The 21,315-nt window shown below is 61.2% G+C and overlaps 1 protein-coding gene across 9 annotated transcripts in view; it reads right to left on the bottom strand.

Annotated features, from left to right (window-relative positions):
• Positions 1–21,315, bottom strand: part of C6H7orf50 (chromosome 6 C7orf50 homolog) — a 142,242-nt gene that overhangs the window by 10,811 nt on the left and 110,116 nt on the right. For all 9 annotated transcript variants that reach the window (XM_034963484.2, XM_034963483.3, XM_055115651.1 and 6 more), the window contains one exon: positions 3,947–4,140. In XM_034963484.2, coding sequence (XP_034819375.1) covers positions 3,947–4,140 — 194 coding nt within the window. The remainder of the gene's footprint in view (positions 1–3,946; positions 4,141–21,315) is intronic.

Genomic DNA, 21,315 nt, shown 5'->3' on the forward strand with positions numbered 1-21,315 from the left:
AAAGAGCGCACGACGGCCATACTGCAGGGAAAGAGCGCACGACGGCCACAGCGCAGGGAAAGAGCGCACGACGGCCATACTGCAGGGAAAGAGCGCACGACGGCCACAGCGCAGGGAAAGAGCGCACGACGGCCACAGCGCAGGGAAAGAGCGCACGACGGCCACAGCGCAGGGAAAGAGCGCACGACGGCCACAGCGCAGGGAAAGAGCGCACGACGGCCATACTGCAGGGAAAGAGCGCATGACGGCCACAGTGCAGGGAAAGAGCATACGACGGCCATACTGCAGGGAAAGAGCACACGACGGCCATACTGCAGGGAAAGAGCGCACGACGGCCACAGTGCAGGGAAAGAGCGCACGACGGCCATACTGCAGGGAAAGAGCGCACGACGGCCATACTGCAGGGAAAGAGCGCACGACGGCCATACTGCAGGGAAAGAGCGCACGACGGCCACAGCGCAGGGAAAGAGCGCACGACTGCCACAGCACAGGGAAAGAGCGCACGACGGCCACAGCGCAGGGAAAGAGCGCACGACGGCCATACCGCAGGGAAAGAGCGCACGACGGCCATACTGCAGGGAAAGAGCGCACGACGGCCACAGCGCAGGGAAAGAGCGCACGACGGCCACAGCGCAGGGAAAGAGCGCACGACGGCCACAGCGCAGGGAAAGAGCGCACGACGGCCATACTGCAGGGAAAGAGCGCACGACAGCCATACTGCAGGGAAAGAGCGCACGACGGCCACAATCCCCCATCTCAGCCTCTGGACCCTCCTCTCCCCAGCCCTGCTGCACAGCTCCCACCAGCCCCAGCTTCACACAAAGCCAGAAGCACCCCAGGAAGGCTGCAGAAATGAACCCTTGAGATGCAAGAACAGCCCAGGGTATGGTCACAGGTCACAGGCCAAGGTCACCGTGTGGGGACGCTGCCCAGCCTGCGACCCGGGTTCTAGGGACGGGGCATGAAGACCCCACGGGCGCTGAGTCGACGTGTCTTGGGGGCAGAGCCTTCGGGGGATCTGGAGGGGAGACCACCAGGGCATCCTGGAATGGGTGGGGTGCCTCCCGGAGAGATGAGAGGAAACTCTCCACCATGAGGCCTCACCAGAACAATTTGGGATCTCCTCCACACACAGCCCACCTGGCTGCAGATGGCTTTGCCTCCAGGAGGAACCCCTCGTGGAAAGCCCATAAGATGGCCACGGGCCATGGCGGCCAGCATGTCCTTCCTGAGTCCCAGTCCAGGGCCTCTGCAGGGGGAAGACAACTCGGGCACCTACCTTCACCGCTGCCCCTGGGGTGGGGGCTCTGTGATGGGCCAGCCGTGGCGTGGCCAGTGGTCCCCAGCAGCCCCCAGGCTAAGGACACTCCCCTGTGGGAATCCCTGGGCTCCCTCTCTTTGGAAAACCCTGAGTTGCCAGGGATACGGTGGGCTCCACACATCCACGTGGGCTCTGATCTGGCAGCCAGATGCGGCTGGGCTTGCGGGCGCCCTTGGAGACCCCCAGGAAAGAGGAGAAGCTCCTGCCGGGGTGCCCGTGTCTGTGGCTGGCCTCCTGGTGTGCGGATCCCAGGCCTTGGAAGAAGCTCCTGTGGGAAGGGGCTGCTTTGTTTCTGAGGAGTAAGAGTCCCCCCTCCTCCCACACGCAGGACACAGTGCCTCCGCACAGGACTTGCCGCTGGGGGGTTGCGAGTAGCATGAGGGGGCCACGGGAAGGTCCCAGAGCGGGAGAGGAGGGTGAGGCTGAGGACAGGAGCAGGGCATGCTCCCAGGCACTCAGGACCTTCCCGTGGGGTGCTCGGAGGGTGTGTGATCATGGGAGGGGAGTCAGGGCGCCTCCAGGGTGAAGACCAGGGAGTAGCAGCCACGTGGTGAAGTGGATGGTCCCCCCTCTCCTGCCCATGTCCCCAACGTCCCCCTTGTCTAACAGTCCATGCTGAGAGCAGCCGAAAGTGCTGGCAGGCCTGGGGAGGAAGGCGGACAAACCCCGCCCACCCCAGGCGTCAGGGCAGGTCCAGAACAGCCACGCCCCGAGGCACTTGCCAGTGGAGACAGGCAAGGTGCAGGTGGCATAGCTGCAGGCCCCAGTCGCCCTCTGCCTCCCACAAGGAGCCTACAGTCCATTCCTGCAGCTGGCACCTTTCAGGCCTGTGTCCACCTGCGCCTCTGCCCAGCCCACACCCTGCTCACACCTGGGCTGGAGATGCTGCACCAACGGCCTCTGAAGCCCCCTCTGTCTACAGCGACTGACCCTGCGGTGGCTTGTAGCCCTGCCTGCCGAGAAGCAGGAGCGAGCACAGGAGGCAGCGGCCTCACACCACAGCCAGCACCGTCCCCTGGGCCAAGCGCGTTCTCGGAGCAAGAAAGAGCTCTTGGGGTAGCCCTGGGCACCTGGCCTCAGCCCCACATTCCTCAGGGAGAGGGAAGCTAAGGCTCCCAGAGAACTGACCAGTGCAGAGACCCATGATGACTCAACTGGTTCCAGCCGGATCCACCCAACGCTATGGCTGAGCTCATTCTATGACCCCCAAGGCAGCCTCAGCTCCGAGAAGCACGAGGCTCGCCCCCATCCCCATTTCCTGAGCCCAGCGCTGAGCCTGGTGCAGGGCGGCCAAGAGCCCCTCTCCTGTAGGTGGAGGGCCGTCCTGGGGATGCACACACAACACACACAAACACACACGTGCATAAACACACATGCACACACGCACACATGTACACATGTGTATACATGTATACACATGCACACATATACACAACGCATATACACAAACGTATACACACACGTGCACACGTAAACACATGCACGTGCACACATGTACACAACACTCGTATACACATGCACACGTACACACGCACACATGCACACAACACACGTATACACATGTGCACACATGTACACGTATACACATGTACACACATGCGTACACACGTGCACCCACGTATACACATGCACACATTTATGCACATGCGCGTGCACACCCCCCATGCGAACACACGTGTGCGTGCACACCCATGCGAACACACATACACGCACACACACATGCACACACGTACACACATGCACACACACGTACACGTGCACGCAGCGTGCACATCCACGCAGGCCCCGCTGCTCATTCCGCTAGCTGCACAGCCACACTGGGGGTCATCTCTCCGAGGGCCTCCCACAGAGGTGCGGCTGGAGCCTGTCCTCCCAGGCAGGGCCAGTGCCCCCAACAGGACACCCTGCCCCTCAGGGTGACTTCATCACAGGGACCCAGTTCTTGTCTCCGAGGAAGCCAGCCACGTGGACGCCGTGACACCCCTTATTCTAGGTGCAGTCAGCACTCAGGGAGACGGACAGGAACGGGCAGCAGCCTGTGCTGGTGAGCGCCGGGGAGGTGGCCACGGCCCACAAGGCTGTGGAGCCCACGCCAAAGCCTCAGACCCCTGCAATCCTGCACCGTCCACCCAGCCACGCCGCAGGCACCGTCCACCCAGCCACGCCGCAGGCAGCCAGGGAGATGGCACCCTGTGCCCAGCACCCCACAATCCCCGTCTTCCCGCTCTCGGGTGGCAGTGGCGCCTCCTGTCACTGTGAGTGAGGGCTGAAGGCCACGAGTTCCCTCCTCCTCACCCCCACGTCCAAGCGGCACCCAGGCCCGCGGATTCTTCCTGTGGTGACGTGCACCTGGGGCGAGGTTCACCATCAGACCCATTTCTAAAAGCACAGTTCCAGGCAACCCCTGCACGGGCAGCGGCTCTGCTGCTGCCCCTGAAAGTTCCTGAAGGCTCTGGGCCATTCAGACAGAAAGGGCAGTGGTGGCAGCACAGGCCTGGCATGAACGCTCATGCCTCACTGCTCTAGAACCTTCCACACAGTATGTGCAGGTGAAGGCTGCGACCCCCTCAGGCAGGGGTTGAGACGCACGCCCGGGACAGAACCGCGTGGGGCAGGGCCGCTCACCCGCAGAGGTAGTCCAGGGCCAGTTCGGCCCCCGAGCGCCTGGCAGGCGGGTGCTGGGCCACAAGGCCTGCCTCCCGCAGACGCTGCCTCTCCTCTTTCTTCCGTTCCTTTTTCAGCTTCCTTTCCAGGACCCTCTGCTCCTCTGGGGACCGCTCTGGCTCTGCGTCCAGCCCAGGCCTGAGCACAGCTTCTCCCTGAAAGTCAAGGAACACATTAGGCTTCGGGGATGGAGGGTATCCAGAGACGGGTGCGCTGCCTGGGGCTTCCCGAGCCCACCCTCGCCTCGGTAGTGGCCAAAAGCTCTGTCCTCAAGCACTGGGTCTGGCCCCGGCCGACACCATCCTGCTGAGCCTGTGCTACGACGAAGAGACAGACAGGTCACGTGAGGATGGCCAGTGCTGCGGGCAGGCGCCAGGTGCCAGGATTAACTGCCCAGAGGCCCCTTCCCCACCCCCGTGGTCCACCTCCCACAGACTCCCGGCTCCCAAGGCTCTGTGAGGTCCTGCCCCACCCCGCACAACGTGGGAAGATCCGGGCCGGCCCCCAGGGAGGGCTGAAGGTGTGCCGGTGTCTGTTATCACACAGGCCAGGTGCTGGCCCCAGGCCCGACCCAAATCCCGAGGACGGTGCCTGGGGCCTGCTGCTTTCTGGCAGGTCGCTGGCTGCCTGGCTCCCCCCGGGCTGCAGGCTGGAGACAGGGAGGGGGCCAAGACCCCCGAGGGAGGGAGAGGGCCCGCTGTGACCATGTGTCCCCAGCCACATCTTGCCAGGAAAGCACAGGCCCTCCGTCTTGCCCACCCTCCCCTCATTAACAAAAGAAGAGGATGGTGCAAAGCGTCAAAACCGGGGCAGCCGGGCCACAGGGTGACCATGAGGTGACCCCAGCCGCTGTCCACATGCTTCGTCTTTTTTGGAAAAATCAGAACATCAGTGTAGACTCCGAGCAAGGCCAGGAGCCCAGGGAAACGGCTCGGGGCGTGGGAATCGGAACCAGGCAGCGCCCACCAGGAGCTTCCAGGAAGGGGGGCCGGGCACAGCCCACGCCTGCGCATCCCACCCCAGGGAGAGCAAAGAAGGGTGAGGCAAGGGCCCCCCTACACACAGATATATATGCAACCCACCCCCCCGACACAGACACACACATTCACAGACTCACCCCTACAGCCAAACACAGCCCCCAACCCTCACCCATGTACCCACACCGACCCACACCCACCCACACACACCATACACCCACACTCACCCACCCACACCCACAGACACGGACACATACCCACACCCACAGACACCCAGACACCCACCCACCCACACCCAACACACCCACACCCAGATACCCACACATAGACCAACACCCACACGCCCAGACACCCCCACATGCCACACACCCACATACAACCACACACACCGACACCCACACACATCCAACAAATCCAGACACCCAGACACCCACAGATACCCAAACACCCATAGACACCCACACACGCCCACAGACACCCAGACACACCCACACACACCAAGACACACCCTCACACGCCCACAGACACCCTGACACACCCACACACACCCAAACACCTGCAGACACCCACAAACACCCAGATACCCAAACACACCCAAACACATCCACACACCATCCCAACATACCCACAGCCACACACGCCCACACCCAGATACACACCCAGACACCAACACCCAGATACCCAAACACACCCAGAGACACCCACATACGCCCACACACCCAGACACCCACAGATACCCAAACACCCATAGACACCCAGACACACCCACACACACCCAAACACCCACACACGCCCACACCCAGACACACCCACACACACCAAGACACACCCTCACACGCCCACAGACACCCTGACACACCCACACACACCCAAACACCTGCAGACACCCACAAACACCCAAACACACCCAAACACATCCACACACCATCCCAACATACCCACAGCCACACACGCCCACACCCAGACACCCACAAACACCCAGATACCCAAACACACCCAGAGACACCCACATACGCCCACACCCAGACACCCACAGATACCCAGACACCCACAGATACCCAAACACCCATAGACACCCAGACACACCCACACACACCCAAACACCCACATGCCCACAGACACCCAGACACACCCACACACACCAAGACACACCCTCACACGCCCACAGACACCCTGACACACCCACACACACCCAAACACCCAAACACCTGCAGACACCCACAAACACCCAGATACCCAAACACACCCAAACACATCCACACACCATCCCAACATACCCACAGCCACACACGCCCACACCCAGATACACACCCAGACACCCACAAACACCCAGATACCCAAACACACCCACAGACACCCACAGACGCCCACAGATGCCCACACACCCAGACACCCACAGATACCCACATACGCCCACAGACACCCACACACACCACACACACACGCCAACACACCCACAGCCACACCCCTAGAGCCTGCCAGGGGTCCGCAGCAAGAGACAGGGCCTGGGGGGCGAGGGGCACCCTCCCTGGCAGATGCCCGGCACAGAGAGGCTGAAGAGTCCCGGTGGGAAGGCCTGGGCTTCCCAGACACACAGGCGGGAAGCTCCGAGACCCACCAGGCCAGGCACGCAGGGCTCTGGGGAGCAAGATTTTCATGGTGGGGATGTGGACACCCCCAGGGGAGCCTGGTGACTCACCGGCTCCAACCAGCTCCACGCCCACCTCCTAGGCCCACAGCCGCCCACAGCTACCAACGGGGCAGGCACAACACCTGGCCCTGAAAGGCAAAAACCCTCCTGGCACAGGCCCAGCCTCGGCCCCCACCCCTTGGGCCATGCAGGCCACGGCTGGTCACGCGGGCCAAAGTCCATAATACTGTTAGGGCTGCACAGGGGCCGCCGCGGTGGCCGAGGGTCTGTCAGCCCACATGTGTGGGGCACCCGGACAGGCCCTGAGCAGGTGGGCAGGGCCCTGTGGTAGGGTCCCAGGTTGGTGGCCAGAGTGGTGAGGACAGGGCCAAGGCTGTGGGCAACAGCAACGTGGGCACTGGCCTGGGGTGGATGGCGAGGGGAACCCAGGCCGTCCCATATCGGGGACAAGCCGGGGACCCGCAGGCCCAGCTGTTTCCCGAAGGCTTCCCGAGCGCCCGGTGCAGGGCTGCTTCTTGTGTCAGGCACCAGCCTGGATGCTGCGGAAACAGCTTCCTTCACACCCACTCTTGCTTCTGGCCACCAGCGCTCCCGACCTGGCAGGAGTCACAGCCCAATTCCCGTGTCCCCGAGGGAGCCACTGTGGCCACGAGGTGGGAAGCTCAGGAGTGCCACCCAATGCCCTGGGCTGTGCCTGACACTGGCCGGGGCACCTTTAACTTTTCCAAACTCCTGCTTTCTGTGCTGGGCCTCAACAGAAGACACAGGGGCAGCTGGAGTGAGGGCGCTGCGCCCGGACAGCCAGGGGCCTTGGGGTGCCCGGCTCCACTCCGCGCCATCGGCCGCCCCGTGCTCGCACTTGCTGCCTTGGGGGTGCCCGGCTCCACTCCGCGCCATCGGCCGCCCTATGCTCGCACTCACTGTCCTGGACCAGGCGATTCACCAAGGCTGTGACCATGACGTGAGCGACCTCAGCTATCTTGGGATGACACAGGCGGGCCCCGGGAGGGTGTGCAGCTGGAGGGGGCGGGAGGCAGCAGGTCCAGGCAGGCTGGAGGGCACAGGCCTCGGCAGGTCGTGGGGAGTGGGAGCAGCGCCGGAGGGTGGTGGGGCCGCCAGGATCGGGCGTGGTGATGCCGGGACCCGCTGCTTGCTCTGCTTGGCCTGCACAATGTCTGGCCCAGAGAGCACAGGTGAGCAAGGCAGGACGGCTGTCACCCACGGACGAGCAGCGGACAACTTTATCTAACTGCCACCCACGTGCCGACCCTCCAAAGAACGCCGGTTTCACTAGCAAATAAGAACATGGGTTTAATTAGCAAATACTTTTAACAAACTTGACACTATCACATAGAGCTCCCAAAGTTGCCCCAAGGGCTTGTAAATTACCTAAGTACACACCAAAAAAATTTTAAAAGAATCCCACTGTCAAATAAAAGCCTATGAGGGCCCCTTCTAGGGACTTGAGTTTCAGGCCTAGGATGCAAAGCCTGGCGCAGCGGCCAGGGGTGACTCCAGGCTCCTGCCGCCTCCAGGATTCTGGGAAGGGGCAGACTTTGGGCCCCCTGGAGCCCCTCTAGGCCCAGTGTCCACCCCATAGACCCTGCAGTCTGGGGCCACTCTTCTGGGAGAGGTGTTGTGGGCAGCTTTGAGCCGACGCTGTCAGGGCAGGAGTCTCTCTCCTAACATGACGGCTTTCCAACACAGACGGGACGGGCCTCATGGAAGGAAGCACCGGCCTGTCACAGACGTGTGATGTCTAAAGCCGGCGTCTCTGGACCATCCCAGGGCAAGCAGAAAGATGTATGAAAGCACAGTCACCCTATCTCAATGCTAGGACAGTCTTCAGCATTTCAGACTTGACGAAATACAGACACTCATATGAAGAACAGAAAAATAAAAATTCCAGCCACACATTCTGTCTCCTGCGGTTAGATGTCTTGAGGATTACATTTGAAAATGCATAAAACAATTCAATGCGCATGAAAAGCTTCACGCAGGACCTGCACCCACACAGATAAACTGCGACCCCGAGGACTGGGATGGGGAGGCGGCCAGCGGGCCTGTCAGGGCACCTACGCTGTGTATTTCACAACACGGACACTTCCACAGGCTACCTCAAGCAACGCGGCACTCGTGCAGTCAAACATGAAATCATTACCATCAGGCAATGAAAATGTTCACTGTACTCAACAAATACACTGAAAACAAACCACAAAGCCAAACCCTACAGGCTGGGAGGAGCAAAGTGGATCAGTGGCCACGGCAGCTTCCAGAGAAGAGAGCCATGAGATTCTTACAGAGAAGCTGACACTGTTTGAGAAAATACAACTGCATGAAAACTATGTTTTTCCTTTATGCCTTTAACTCCTGGCAAGAGACACAGAGAAGAAATGACACTAATTTGATTTGAAAAGGTTCCCGTAGACTCGACTGAGGCAGCAGAGACCCAACAGCTCCTTTCCGCCCACCCCACCCGTCCATCTGTGTGACACGGGCCCTGTGTGAGCCGTGCTCCCCAGCGTGAGGCTTCGCCACGACACACTGGCTCTTCCTGGAGATGTCCAAGGTGGGTAACGTGCTAGTCATACCCCAACAAAAAGAACTGGCAAAAATAAAAACCATCATCATTTCCCAGGTTTGTGAATTTAAGCCAACAGGAAACGTGGGACAAACACGCGGGGCTCCATAAAGCCAGCCTGGCACCGGCTCTGGCACCAGGTCCCTGGACTGGACACCAATCTCCACGGTTCCGAATTTTCCTAAGTGATGACTGTGAACATCCCATGCACAGAAACGAGCCCTGAGAAGGGGGCCACATTGGCCGCCGGCCACGGCAGCGATCCGGCCACGGCAGCGTTCCGGTTGGTGTCACCCTGTCCTGGCCTGAGCCCAGCTCTCAGATCCGAGCACCAATTCCGTCTACAGCCCCTTCCTGCCTGCGGGCCCTCCCTGCCCTGCAGGGATGGTGCAGTGAGCACAGGTGTGCAGGCTGTGCGGTGAGAGCCCCAGGGCTGGGAGGAGCAGGCAGCCTTGGCCCAGCAGGTCCTGTGTGGGGGCCGCGTTGCCGGGCAGGGCCTGACAGGGCTGCTGTGGGCTCTGAGAACGGCCCAAAAGGACAGTGACCCCTGCTCAGTCTCTCCAGCCTGGGAATGACCTTCCCCAGCCGCAGCCTCACACCAGGGAGGTGTGATGGGAAGTGACCTGGGTGGCTCCTGGGTCCCTGCTAAATTGTTTGGGGGGGCTGAGGGGTGAGGAAAGAGAGGTGGGGTCAGGAAGAGGCGTGGCCTCCCTGTCCCTGAGGCATGAGAGCAGGTGTGGGCTCCCCGTCCCCCGGGCATGAGAGCAGGTGTGGGCTCCCCGTCCCCCAGGCATGAGCAGGTCTTTGTCAACCTGAGGCTCAGGGAGTAATGTGCAAGTCCCTGTCTCATGAACAGGGTTTGGGCCATCGGAGCCCCTGCAGAGGCTGGGTTCATGCAAGCTGTCAGCTGCCAGTGCCCATAGGCATCCACGCCGCTCTGGACTCAGGGTTTAGAAAAAGTCATCTAAACACAGCAGCGCCCACCCACGCACCCTGGTCCTCTGCTGCGCATGTCATTGAGGGTGTGGGGTCTGCAGAGAGCCCGGACCACTCGGAAGCCTTGGTCTGAGGGCCACGCGGGCCCAGAGCACCTCAGGCTGTGGGCGTTGGGCCTCTGCCTCTGGCCCCAGGCTCAGGCTCCCTGGGGAAGTGGTGGCCGTGCTGGATCAAAGAATGGCAGAGAAAGGACCCACTGTCTCTCAGAGGAAAGATAAGGAGCTCCCTGCTCAAATTGGAGTTGCAGGGAGGGACGCCACCAGCCCAGCCTGCCGTGCCCTGCTGTGCGGGTGAAGGGGCTGCAGGGAAGGACACCACCAGCCTGGCCTGCCGTGCCCTGCTGTGTGGGTGAAGGGGTCACCTGGCCTGGACCCCGTCCAGTAGACATGCAGGGGATGGTGTGCAGGAGGCAGGCGCTGCTGTCCTACGATGTCAGCCGGGTGACGGGGCCAGGGCTCCAGTGTCGCTGCATCGGGCCCTTGGGGAGCATCCCTGGATGGCAGGGGAGGTGGGGAGGGCTCCACACAGGGGGGTGGAGGACAGCGAGACAGCTACACACCCTCCTGCACCTTCTTCTGGGGAAACAAGACACGGACTCAATGCTTACGAACTTTCCTGGAGGGGACACTTCTCCAGTGGGATCACCCCAACACGTGAACTGACTGCCGCGGGCAGCCGTGGACGGCAGGGAAGGGGCAGCTGCGGACGGCAGGTTAAGGGGCTTCTCTGCCCCTGCCCCCCACTGCACACAAGGCCAGGCGCTCTGGGGCCCAGCATCCAGGGCTCAAAACCACACCCGCCTTGGTGGGATGGCGCCTCGCCTTTCCCATGCTGCGGTAGGAGCACCCCATGTTTGTTCGGTGCGTTTTATTTTCTAAAATGTGGCAGAAAGAAAATAACTCCAGCAGGTGACAGAAAACCTAGTAGAACTTAGCCCAAATTTAAATAATGACCCAAAGTCCCCACGGGGCTCAGACGTTCCCACACCCTAGGCAGAAATCCCCACTCACACGAGCACGCATACACACACGTGCACACATACCCCTGCCATCATCTCTGCTCTCTCCATTGAGCCCTGGCTAAGCACCAGCTCCCACCAGGCAGGAAGCACAGGCCCAGGACACGCAAACTAGGGCTTGGCGGGTGGGGTCCAAGTCAGGAAGTGAGAGCCGAGGCCCTACAGGAACAAGGGGTTGCCCCTTCAACAGGTAACCCATATAAAAAGTGACTAATGAAAGCACGTCTTTCTTCTCACTCCACAGCTTTGAAACCAGTGTGCATTGTACACGTGGAGCCATCTCAGACCCAGACTCAAAGTCCGCCTGGCTCCGGCCATCAGCCTGTGGCGTCTCAGAGCCTGGCCCCGAGCAGAGAGGAGACGTGATGAGGGAGTCGTGATGGGGGAGTCGTGAAGGGCACACCCACGGCCAGCAGGCCCAGCCTGTGCCTCCCGGAGGTCTGCACTTCCTGCCCAGTGGGAGCAGGCACCTGGCGTGGGCGCCAGCTGAGGTGTGCACGCGGGCGGGTGGGGTCCAGCCCAGAGTGTGGTCTTTATGTAAATCAGGGTGGAGGTCAGGTGCACTGGCTCACACCTGTTAATCTGAGTGCTTTGGGAGGCCAAGGTGGGAGGCTGGCTTGAGCCCAGGAATTCGAGACTGCAGTGAGCTGTGATCACACCACTGTACCCCAGCCTGGATGAGAGTGAGACCCTCAAAAAAAAAATCAATAGATCAGGGCTGCGCCCCAGGTCTTCTGCCTCGGGGGTGGGTGATAGGCTTGTCCAGCTGGTGGTCCCAGGACAAGCTCTCTGTCCCTCCCAGGTGTTCCATAGTCTGGGGACAGTGCAGGAACTGCAGACTTGTCAAGAACTGGGGAGTGGTCCGGGCGTGGTGGCCGAGGTGGGTGGATCATCTGAGTCAGGAGTCCAAGACCAGCCTGGCCAACATGGTGAAACCACGTCTCTACTAAACATACAAAAATTAGCCGGGCATGGTGGTGCACGTCTGTAATCCCAGCTACCCGAGAGGCTGCGGCAGAACTGCTTGAACCCGCGGGGGGCAGAGGTTGCAGTAAGCCAAGATCGCGCCATTGCACTCCAGCCTGGGCAATAGAGTGAGACTCTGTCTCAAAAAAAATGGGGAGTGAAAGGGAGGGAGGAAGAGGGTGAGGGCTTGGAGGGGCCCAACCAGGCCCACCTGTGGTTGCGTGGATCTCTAGCCACCTGCAAAGCCAGAAGGTACCTTGAGCTGACAGGTCCGTGTTGTTCAATGGTTCTATAGGGAGAATCCTGCCCACATGCCAGGTTGTTGATCACCCACGGTCAATGCTGGAAGGGGCAGCTGCTGCTCTGGGCCAGAAGGAGAGGCTTCCTGGCACCATGAGGAGGCTGGCCTGGCTGCTCACAGCTCCCGGCAGAAATGCGGAGTGGGGTCCTCACTGCAGCACCCGGGCTTTTCAAAACAGTGAGGCCCTGAGTCCAAGAAGGCAAACCACAGAGCGGAGGCGGCCGTGGGGCTGCCCTGTGGGCAGAGGGGAGGCTGCGCAGGCCTAGTGGCTGCAGGAAGCTCCAGTGGCCGCCAAGAACCTCCAGGCCCATCACCATGAGGAGGGCCCCCACTGCAGCCAGGGCTTCCAGATGGGTAAAGGCGGTGGGAAGCAAGCAGGAAGCGGAGACTGGTTGGCTGTGGCCCTGACCCCTCTTCTCCTGATGGAGTGTGGGGGGCTGGGGCTGCCTGGGGTCACCCACTCAGGTCTCTCACTCCTGCCCTCCCAGGAAGTGGACAGTTCCCACAGCCTGGACCCAGTGGCCCCGAGGCACTGACCGCGGCCCGGAGGCCAAGCTACAGTGTGTTTCCCGAGGGAGGCCAGGGGGCACCTGGATGAGGGCAGCTTAGGACGCTCAGCTCTCGTCTCAGGAATCCCAGGGCAGAAGTCCAGCGAGGCGGCAGGTGGCCGGCCCGTCCCCAGCCTGTCTTCCCACTGAGGAGAGATCCAAGGGCCGGCGGAGTGGTGGTGTCTGCTGCTCTGTGGGAACATGGGCGCCAGGCCCAGCAGTGCATGGATGCGGCAGGCCCCGCGGGCGATGCCCTGGTCCCCACGACTGTTTCTCCCCACGCCGCGGAGTGCATTCCCTCATGCTCCCGTCCTGTGAACACGTGCTGCAGCCTCTGCCCTCCTGGGGCTCCCTGAGAGAGGGGGCACCCCTTGCTCCCATCACAGTCCTCCTGCAACCTGGGGCCCGGCCCAGCCCGGCCACCAAAGGGGAGGCCCGCTCTCCTGTCAGAGCCAGGACAGCCTCTCCAAGAACTCTTCCTGGGCCCCAGAGAGGAGCCCCCTAGGTTCGCTTCTCGCCAGCCGCTGCCCCCTCTTGCGTCTCCACCCAAGGGCCCCTCGGCGCCCCCACCTGGAGCCCCCACTATCGAGATATGTCTGGCCGATACCACACACAAGGGGGCTGTAGCGGGTTGGGGAACAGGCCAACCCCTCCCAGACTGCAGGGACAGCTAGTCTCACACAGCTAAGACCAAGATGACGTAAGGAAATGAATGACAGTAAACCCAGCCCTTACCGAACCCACCTCCCGAGCAGGGAGGACCTGCAGGAAACAGAGGCTCCCGTTCCTGTTCACCTCTGATCTCAGGGGCAGACACCAGCCCATCACTGCCGTCTGCTGACCACCCCTGCGGACGGCCTGGGCCTTGGATGTCCTGCTCCTCTGGGCTCCCCAGGCTGTGTGAAACGGAGGAGTGCAGGGGTCAGGACCCCTCGACTTTCTCGGGGGCAATCAGGCCATTTGTAACGTCCTGATACAGCAGAGCTGGGGACTGGGGTTACGAAAGACACCACCAGGTGGAGCCTTCAGATGGGACCTCCCAGCAGGGCCTCCAGGCTGGGGACCTTCAGGCAGGTACCTCCAGGCTGGGGACCTTCGGGCAGGTACCTCCAGGTTGGGGACCTCCCAGCAGGGCCTCCAGGCTGGGGACCTTCAGGCAGGCACCTCCAGGCTGGGGACCTCGCAGCAGGGAACTCCAGGTTGGGAACCTCCAGGCTGGAGACATCCCAGTAGGGACCTTCTGGTTGGGGATCACCAGGTTAAGAACCTCCAGGTTGGGGACCTCCAGATTGGGGACCTCCCAGCACGGACCCCCAGGTTGGGAACCTCCAGGCTGAGGATCTCCCAGCAGGGACCTCTAGTGCGGACCTCCAGGCTGGCACCCATGGGGCAGGTTTCTTTCTTCTTCCCCAGAAGCCTTTTCATCATGGCAGTAGGACCTGACCTTGACAGAGATGATATTGCGAATTTCAGTGACTGAACCAGAGTCGGAAGCTGAAGGGCTCTGCCCAGCCTCCCTGTCTTCATCCATTAAGTCTGATCGGCAGTGGTGGCCACCTGGGCTGCTGCTTTGACAAGATGCCAGCAGTTGGAGCTGGGACCCCAGGGAGCACTGTCCGTCCACCGCACAGGAGTGGGGCTTCAGCAGCTGTCAGTCATCAATCATTTCCCCGTGCTGTTGGATGGGAGAGGGGCAATCTGCCAGCCCCAGTGTGACTGGCTTTGCTGCCACCGCAGTGCCCTCTGGGAACCCCGGCAGGTCGGCTGGAGGCAGGACACCACCCACCTAACCCCTCCCTACTTGTCACCAGACAGAAACCACAGCTCACCAGCAACCATACACAAACAGCGCACTAAAAGAAAGCATGCGGCAAAAATACCCGCCCAGCGAGAACTGTGCCTGGCACAGGGAAACACACTGGGATGAGCGCCCCTCCGCGGGGCGAGGCTGGGTTTTGGGGTATAAACTGAGTCCTGGGGAGCAGGAGCCTGAGAGGCACCCAGGGCAGCTCCCTCGGCCTGGGTCACAAGGTTCGATCCTCTGCGGGGGTGGCAGGAAAGCCCAAGTCCCTCGGCACACCCAGGTGACAGCGATGACGGCCCACAGGTGTGGCGCCTGGGCCACATTGGACAGGCCGTGTCCTGGAGCACTCGAGGCCCCCTGGACAGGGCAACCAACCCTGAGTCCACCGGGGTCTGCTCGCAGACCCCCAGGAGCCCCGCTGCACCGTTCGTGAGCCACGGTGGTGATGGCGGCTCAGGAGGGAAGGACCAGAAGCCTGGCCCCGTCCCACGAGGACAGACGCAGGCCTGCGGGGAGGCATGTCCCCACCCACGGGCGCCTCCTGGACCACCAGCTCCTCTTTCTCCTGCATCGCCTCAGACCCCACCCAGGGGTTCCAAGGTCAGGAGCCTGGTCCCACGTCCCACAGCCCTCTCATGGGGCACCCGTACGGATTCTGTTCCAATTTAAAGAAAACCTTAATCAGATTTGTCACCTCAATTATTACAATTCCACGGCGTTAACTCACAGTAGTAAACTGCTTTTTCTGAGAAACAAGAGTTTTTTGAATTAAGCCTTTTATTTTGAGGCAATCGCAGGTGACGGCCGTCGTGAGGGAACACGGGACGCCCACGTGCCCTCCACCACCTCCTCCCCCGGCAACCCTCGCAGAGTAGCCAGGACCACATTCGGATCCGGACTCTGAAATGACAGTCCCACAACCAGCAGCATCGATGTGGTCTTCTTAATGATCAGAAACACACAGGGGATTAATTGACTCTTATTCTGCAAAATAAACAAGCTCTCAAATTCTTTAAGAGTGAATCCCCCCAACCGTCCTCCCTCCCCAGTTACTTCCTCCCTAGGACACCAGTGGAACATCCCATGCTCTCCCCCTGCCACGTTGATACCGAATAAAACACACTGCATCAGAAGACCCACGCATACGAGTCCAGGGGCTGCTACAAAGTGCGGCGACGTCTCCGCGGCGAAATGGCCACTCCGCGGTCCCGGCGCAGACACTGGGGCAGGCGCCGGCTCTGTCGTCGAGGCGCTCACAGGCAGGCACACGTGAGCTCCTGGAGGACAGGGAGAGCGGCCGCCCCGCCCCTGCAGAGCACAGGACGCTTCCTGCCACCCCTGCAGAGCATGGGACGCTTCCTGCCGTGGTGCCGTGGCAATGGGTGGCACCTGCCTGTGGCCCCTTCTCAGAAGGACGTTTTAAACGCGGGAGGTCTGATGCACAGCCACAGGGAGACACAGACGAGCAGATGTGGGCATCCGAGTATTTACAGGGTCTGGTGGCTCCTGCAGCCGCGACACGGGCTGAGCGCAAGTGATGCGTGAGGTGTCCCCAACAGATGGCACGGGGAGCACCCACACCCGCCACCGCGGGGTCTGCGGAAGCTCGTGTCAGCTGGAGGTTAGTGAAGACACACAGGGGCTCATTCTCCACCCAGGTTCAAACTCCCTGAACTCACGAGACCCAGGCTGAAGACATGGACAGACTCCCCGCCCCAGCGCCCCTCTAACACCACACCCGAGGCCCCCTGGGAACCTGGGACCCCATGCAGGGTCCCCCGCAGGCTCCTTCCTAGGAAGGAGGTTCCTGCCCTACTCCACATTTCTCTCCATCCAAATTCCAACTCCTTCCCACTGGGCCCTGCAGAACATGACAAAGACCGTGGGGGCCTCCTCCCAGGAAACACACACACACACCCACGACAGCAACGCGCCCAGACCCCAATCCCTGGCAGCCTGACTCCTCGTTCTACAGAGAAGGGGTGAGGATCTCCAGGGGTGACTGCTCACATCTCGGCACATGTAGAAGGCAGGGCTGGAGCAGCGGCCCCTGCAGCCCAGGCCAGGGGACTGGAGGCCCTTCCACAGCAGCCCTTTCCTTTTGATACATGGTCTTGCTCTGTGGCCCAGGCTGGACTGCAGCAGCACCATCACAGTTTACTGCAGCCTCGACCTCCTGGGCTCAAGCAATCTTCCCACCTCGGCCTCCCAAGCAACCAGGACTATAGGCATGTGCCACCATGCCTGGCCAGTTTTTAAATTTTTTATAGAGATAGGATCAAGGCTGCTCTCACACTCCTGAGCTAAAGTGATCCTCCTGGCCGGCCTCCCAAAGTGCTGGGATTATAGGCATGAGTTTTCAAACTCCTGGGCCACAGCGATCCTTCCGGCCAGCCTCAAAGTGCTGGGATTATAGGTGTGAGCCCACAGTGCACAGCCCCCACTTTCTTCCTAAAAACCCTGCAGCTTGGCTGACAGTGGGACCTGCCTCCCTACGCCCGCCTGCAGGAGCTCAGAAGCCTCAGCTCAAGAGGAGCCCTTGCCAGAGACGTGGGACCAGGAATGGGCCCCACAGAGCCCTGCCCGTGTGCTTCCTAAACAGCCTGAGTTCAGCTGCACACACCAACGATGCAGGCGGGTTGCAATAAACAGCAAGAAACGGACCCATGGGACAGGACAGACGCAGGAGCCCCATGGGACAAGAGAGACGCAGAAGCCCCAGGTGCCTCTGGTGCCCAGTGCTGAATTTCGCAAGCAACATTAGAAACTTATTTCTGCTTTTCTCTTAACCCAAGGGTGAAAATGGAAACCTGTGGTGTGAGGCAGTCTGCTAAACGCTAGGATGAGGGCGGGGAACAAGAGCCACCCTCCCCGCTGCCACCTGGCCCACAAGAGCCTTCCCAGGGGCTCTCCAGTTTCAGCCCCTCCTTGCCGAGCCAGACAGCGCTGCTGGCCTGGATGGGAGGGACACTCAGGCTGACTGAGTGGGGGAGCACTTTTTATAAAGATCAGATCAGGTTTCTGGAAACAAAAAGCCCCCAGATCCTGCGAGCGGCTATTTAGACTTGATGCACACTCCACCATTTCACAGGTGTCCATTCCCCAGCGTCACGCATGCCCATCCCCAGCTGGAGCACACTCTTCAGTGTGGAGGACAGAAGGAGCAGGCAGAAGACGACCCCGGGGCGCTGGGGGAGCAGGTGGGGGCTCCCACACACCTGGTCTATTCTGGTTGGAGGTGTCACAAGGGAAGGCGTGGAGATGCTGCCAATGGGGACATGGGGCAAATGCGCCCCCTTCGCCCCACACCTGTCAGCAGCTAGCAGCAGCTCAGTCCTGACTGCTGGAGACCCAGCCCCGGGGGCAGGCAGGTTGGGATCCGCTGCTCAGGAGGCAGCTCTGGGCCAGGGTGGAGGCCGGAGAAGCCAGGCACCTCCCCCCAGAGCTCTGCAGAGGCCAGTCTGCTAACGGCTTCATCACTGGAGTGGCGGCTGCTAAGAGCAAAGCCTGTGCTTGGTACCTCAGGGACCTAAATAAGAACCACTCCCTGTTCCAAGGATCCCAAGTGGGGGGAGTACGAGAAGCAGCTGAGCCTACAGGGCACAGGAAACTCACTGGGGTGTGGGTGCTGGGGACTTGGGTTGGGTCTGCGCAAGCCTGTTGTGGGGGGACACTGCTGGCGGTGGGTGACAAGGTGCACAAGTCAGGTCGGGGAGGGGGACTCTGCCCTGGCACCACTGCGGCACAGGACACTGGCTCAGGTGTCAGCTGAGAACCCCCCAGTGTAGGCGAGGGGCTCACAGCCGCTGAGGCCTGTGGACACAGCTCCGTGTATTCTGAGGTCGCAGAGCACAAGAGGTTAGGGGGTGTGATACGGACCAACCTCACCTATCCAGGAGGAATGGGGCTGGTAACAGAGCCCTGTAACCCCTCAGCACCGGTAGAGGTTGCGTGGCTCCCCAGTGGAGCTGAGGGCTGGCGTTTCTTGCTCCGTATTTCCCTGCGCTCTGGAAACTCCTGCATCACCAGCCTTGGGCCCTTCACTGCCTCCCCTGGGCTTCCAGAGGCAGGCTGGGGTCCTCTCCTTTCTCAGCCTCTGCGGCCAGTGTCTGGCACAGGACAGACACCCACCAGGACGCTGCCTGGGACGGAGGGCTCCCTTCTGCCTCTGGCCAGGTGGGCCCCGCAGCAGCTCAAGCTTCAGCTGCAGTGGAGGGAAGAGTGAACTGCTGGGCAGAAGCAGAAGCAGGACTCCTGGAACTCCTGACCCCAGATCCCAGAGGCCCTGCCCCCTTGCCACCTCCCAGAATGTTGGCAGGGCCTCTGGGTGACTTTCATCCACATGCAGGGGTGTCACATAGGCCTCTCGGCTCCAGCTCCCCACTGAACGGCAGCTTTGCATCCACAGGTAGGGCTGGGCGGCTCCAATTTGAACTTAGGCATATGGACGCTGTTTAACGATTCACGACACTCCTCGTTTCTTTCGCTACTATTGGACCAGTTGAGGGTGGAGCCCAGCTGCACCTGGCACTGCTGAAGAGCCCTCGTGGAGCCAGCGCTCCGGCTGCTGGGCGCGCAACAGCTGTCCTGGGAGGCAGGGGTTTGCACGGCAGTGCTTCTGTGTCGACAGAGGCTGTGCTGCAGCTCCCTGCCAGGCCCATGTCCTTCCTAGCTGTGAGAACACTAACCTGCCTGGGCTTCACCTGTGGAAGCCACCGCTAACTAGCAGTCGGAGGCGGCGTTGTTTCTAAGACAGGCAGGCAGCTCCGGCAGGAGCAGCCGCTAAGCACAAGGGCGGCCAACCACACAAAGCCTGCTTCTCAACCACTCGCAGGAAATCGGCTCACAGTTGCTCCCCATTCTTCAATGCTGATCCTGCCACTTTACTGAAAATCAGATTATTAACGTTTAAAAAACGTATGGGAACCATGCAAAGACATCCACGCCCCTCAGTTGCTGCCGCTCCAGCACCTGGCTCCGAAGTCTGTGCAGAGGGCGAGGCTCCCGTAGCGCCCGAGAGGGCCTTGCACGCTCCCCGTGGAGGGAACAAAGCTACTCCGCACGTGGATTTTCCAGCGCGCCGCCCACTTCACCAGGCAGCCTCTGCGCTTCATCCTGCCCGCGTGACAGGTGTACTCTGTGCTGTCAGGAAACTGCAGGGCTTTGAGTATAAACTGAAAACAGCAAAACTATGTTCTCAACTCAGAGGCCCCTTCCTTCTCACCCCGAGGTCACCTGGGCCCGGAGACACAGCACCCACCGTGCAGGAGCCTGGAAGATGTTTGAGCGACGAGAAAAAAACCAGAACATGTTACCGCCTCTAAAATGAGGAAATGGCAGGATCAAAATTAAATGTCCGTGAAGTGTATCATCATGTCAATTTTGTTAGTTGTTACACATAGTTTAAAACACTCACATCTAGGAACTAAGTACGGGTTACGTTTTCTCACTTTGCCACAACTCCTCAGTGAACACAACGAATTCATAAAAATCACTGTCAATTCGGTGAGTTACTCATAAGCAAAGGACTCTGAAGCAACGGTCACCATTCCTACCGTCTGTGCAGCCGTGAGGCCCAGCAGCAGGCTAGGCAGCCCGGTTCGCGTGTCTGTGCGGACGCCTGGTCCACGGTCCACGGCCCCCGGCTGTGCGCGCAGCAGCTGAGGACGCTCCGAGGACACAGCGCAGGACCAGCACGGGGCCGCCACCTGCCCGGGCCACCGCCTCCTCAGAAGATAAAAGACCTACTCCAAGCACCTCTGCGCTCTCCAACCCAAACCCGGCTGAGCCCCGACGCAGCAGCGGCAGAGCCTCTGGAAGGAGCTGCCGGCCTGCTCCGCCGTCCTCAGGAAGGCTCCCGAGTGAAGCTATCCCAATTGTTTTCATCATGAGTCTTTGCTTTAGTTGACACAGCTTCGCACTAGCACCCATCGCGCCAGTGGGGGCCGCCTTGCCTCAGGCAAGGAAGCCCCTGGCTTCCGAGCGCCCGACGGGGTCCTCTACCCCGGCACAGGGAGGGGCGAGGCGGCGCTGCGGGCGACACAGGCCCTCTCAAGGGTCACGCGGCGGCCGACGACTCCAGCCCACCCAGGGTCCTCAGAGCTCGTGTCTCCCCCGGAGTCTGCTGCATCGCGGCTGGGGGCCCGGTCCGCCCCCACAGCGCAGGGGAGCCTGGCCGGTTGCGGGGCCGCTCGAGGGCTCGCAGTGCCTGCAGGGCCTGGACCCCCACCCTGCCACCCGCGGCCCGGCCCTGCGCCCCCAGGAGAGTAAGTGGGAGGAGGCGCGGGACCGTCCAGGGCCTGCTCGGGGACCGGCGCGCAGCGGAGCCCCGAGAAGCGCGGCTCGGCCGGCCCGGGGTCTGCAGGGCGGAGCGGGGCCCGCAGCAGCGCCTGGACGCCACGGCCTCCCACGGGAGCGCCCACCTGTCGCCGCGGGGCGGGGCTGGGGCAGGCCCCTCCCATCCCCTCCCTGCAGCCCGGATGCGGGCC

This window comes from Pan paniscus, chromosome 6, assembly GCF_029289425.2.
Source record: "Pan paniscus chromosome 6, NHGRI_mPanPan1-v2.0_pri, whole genome shotgun sequence".
Taxonomy (NCBI): domain Eukaryota; kingdom Metazoa; phylum Chordata; class Mammalia; order Primates; family Hominidae; genus Pan; species Pan paniscus.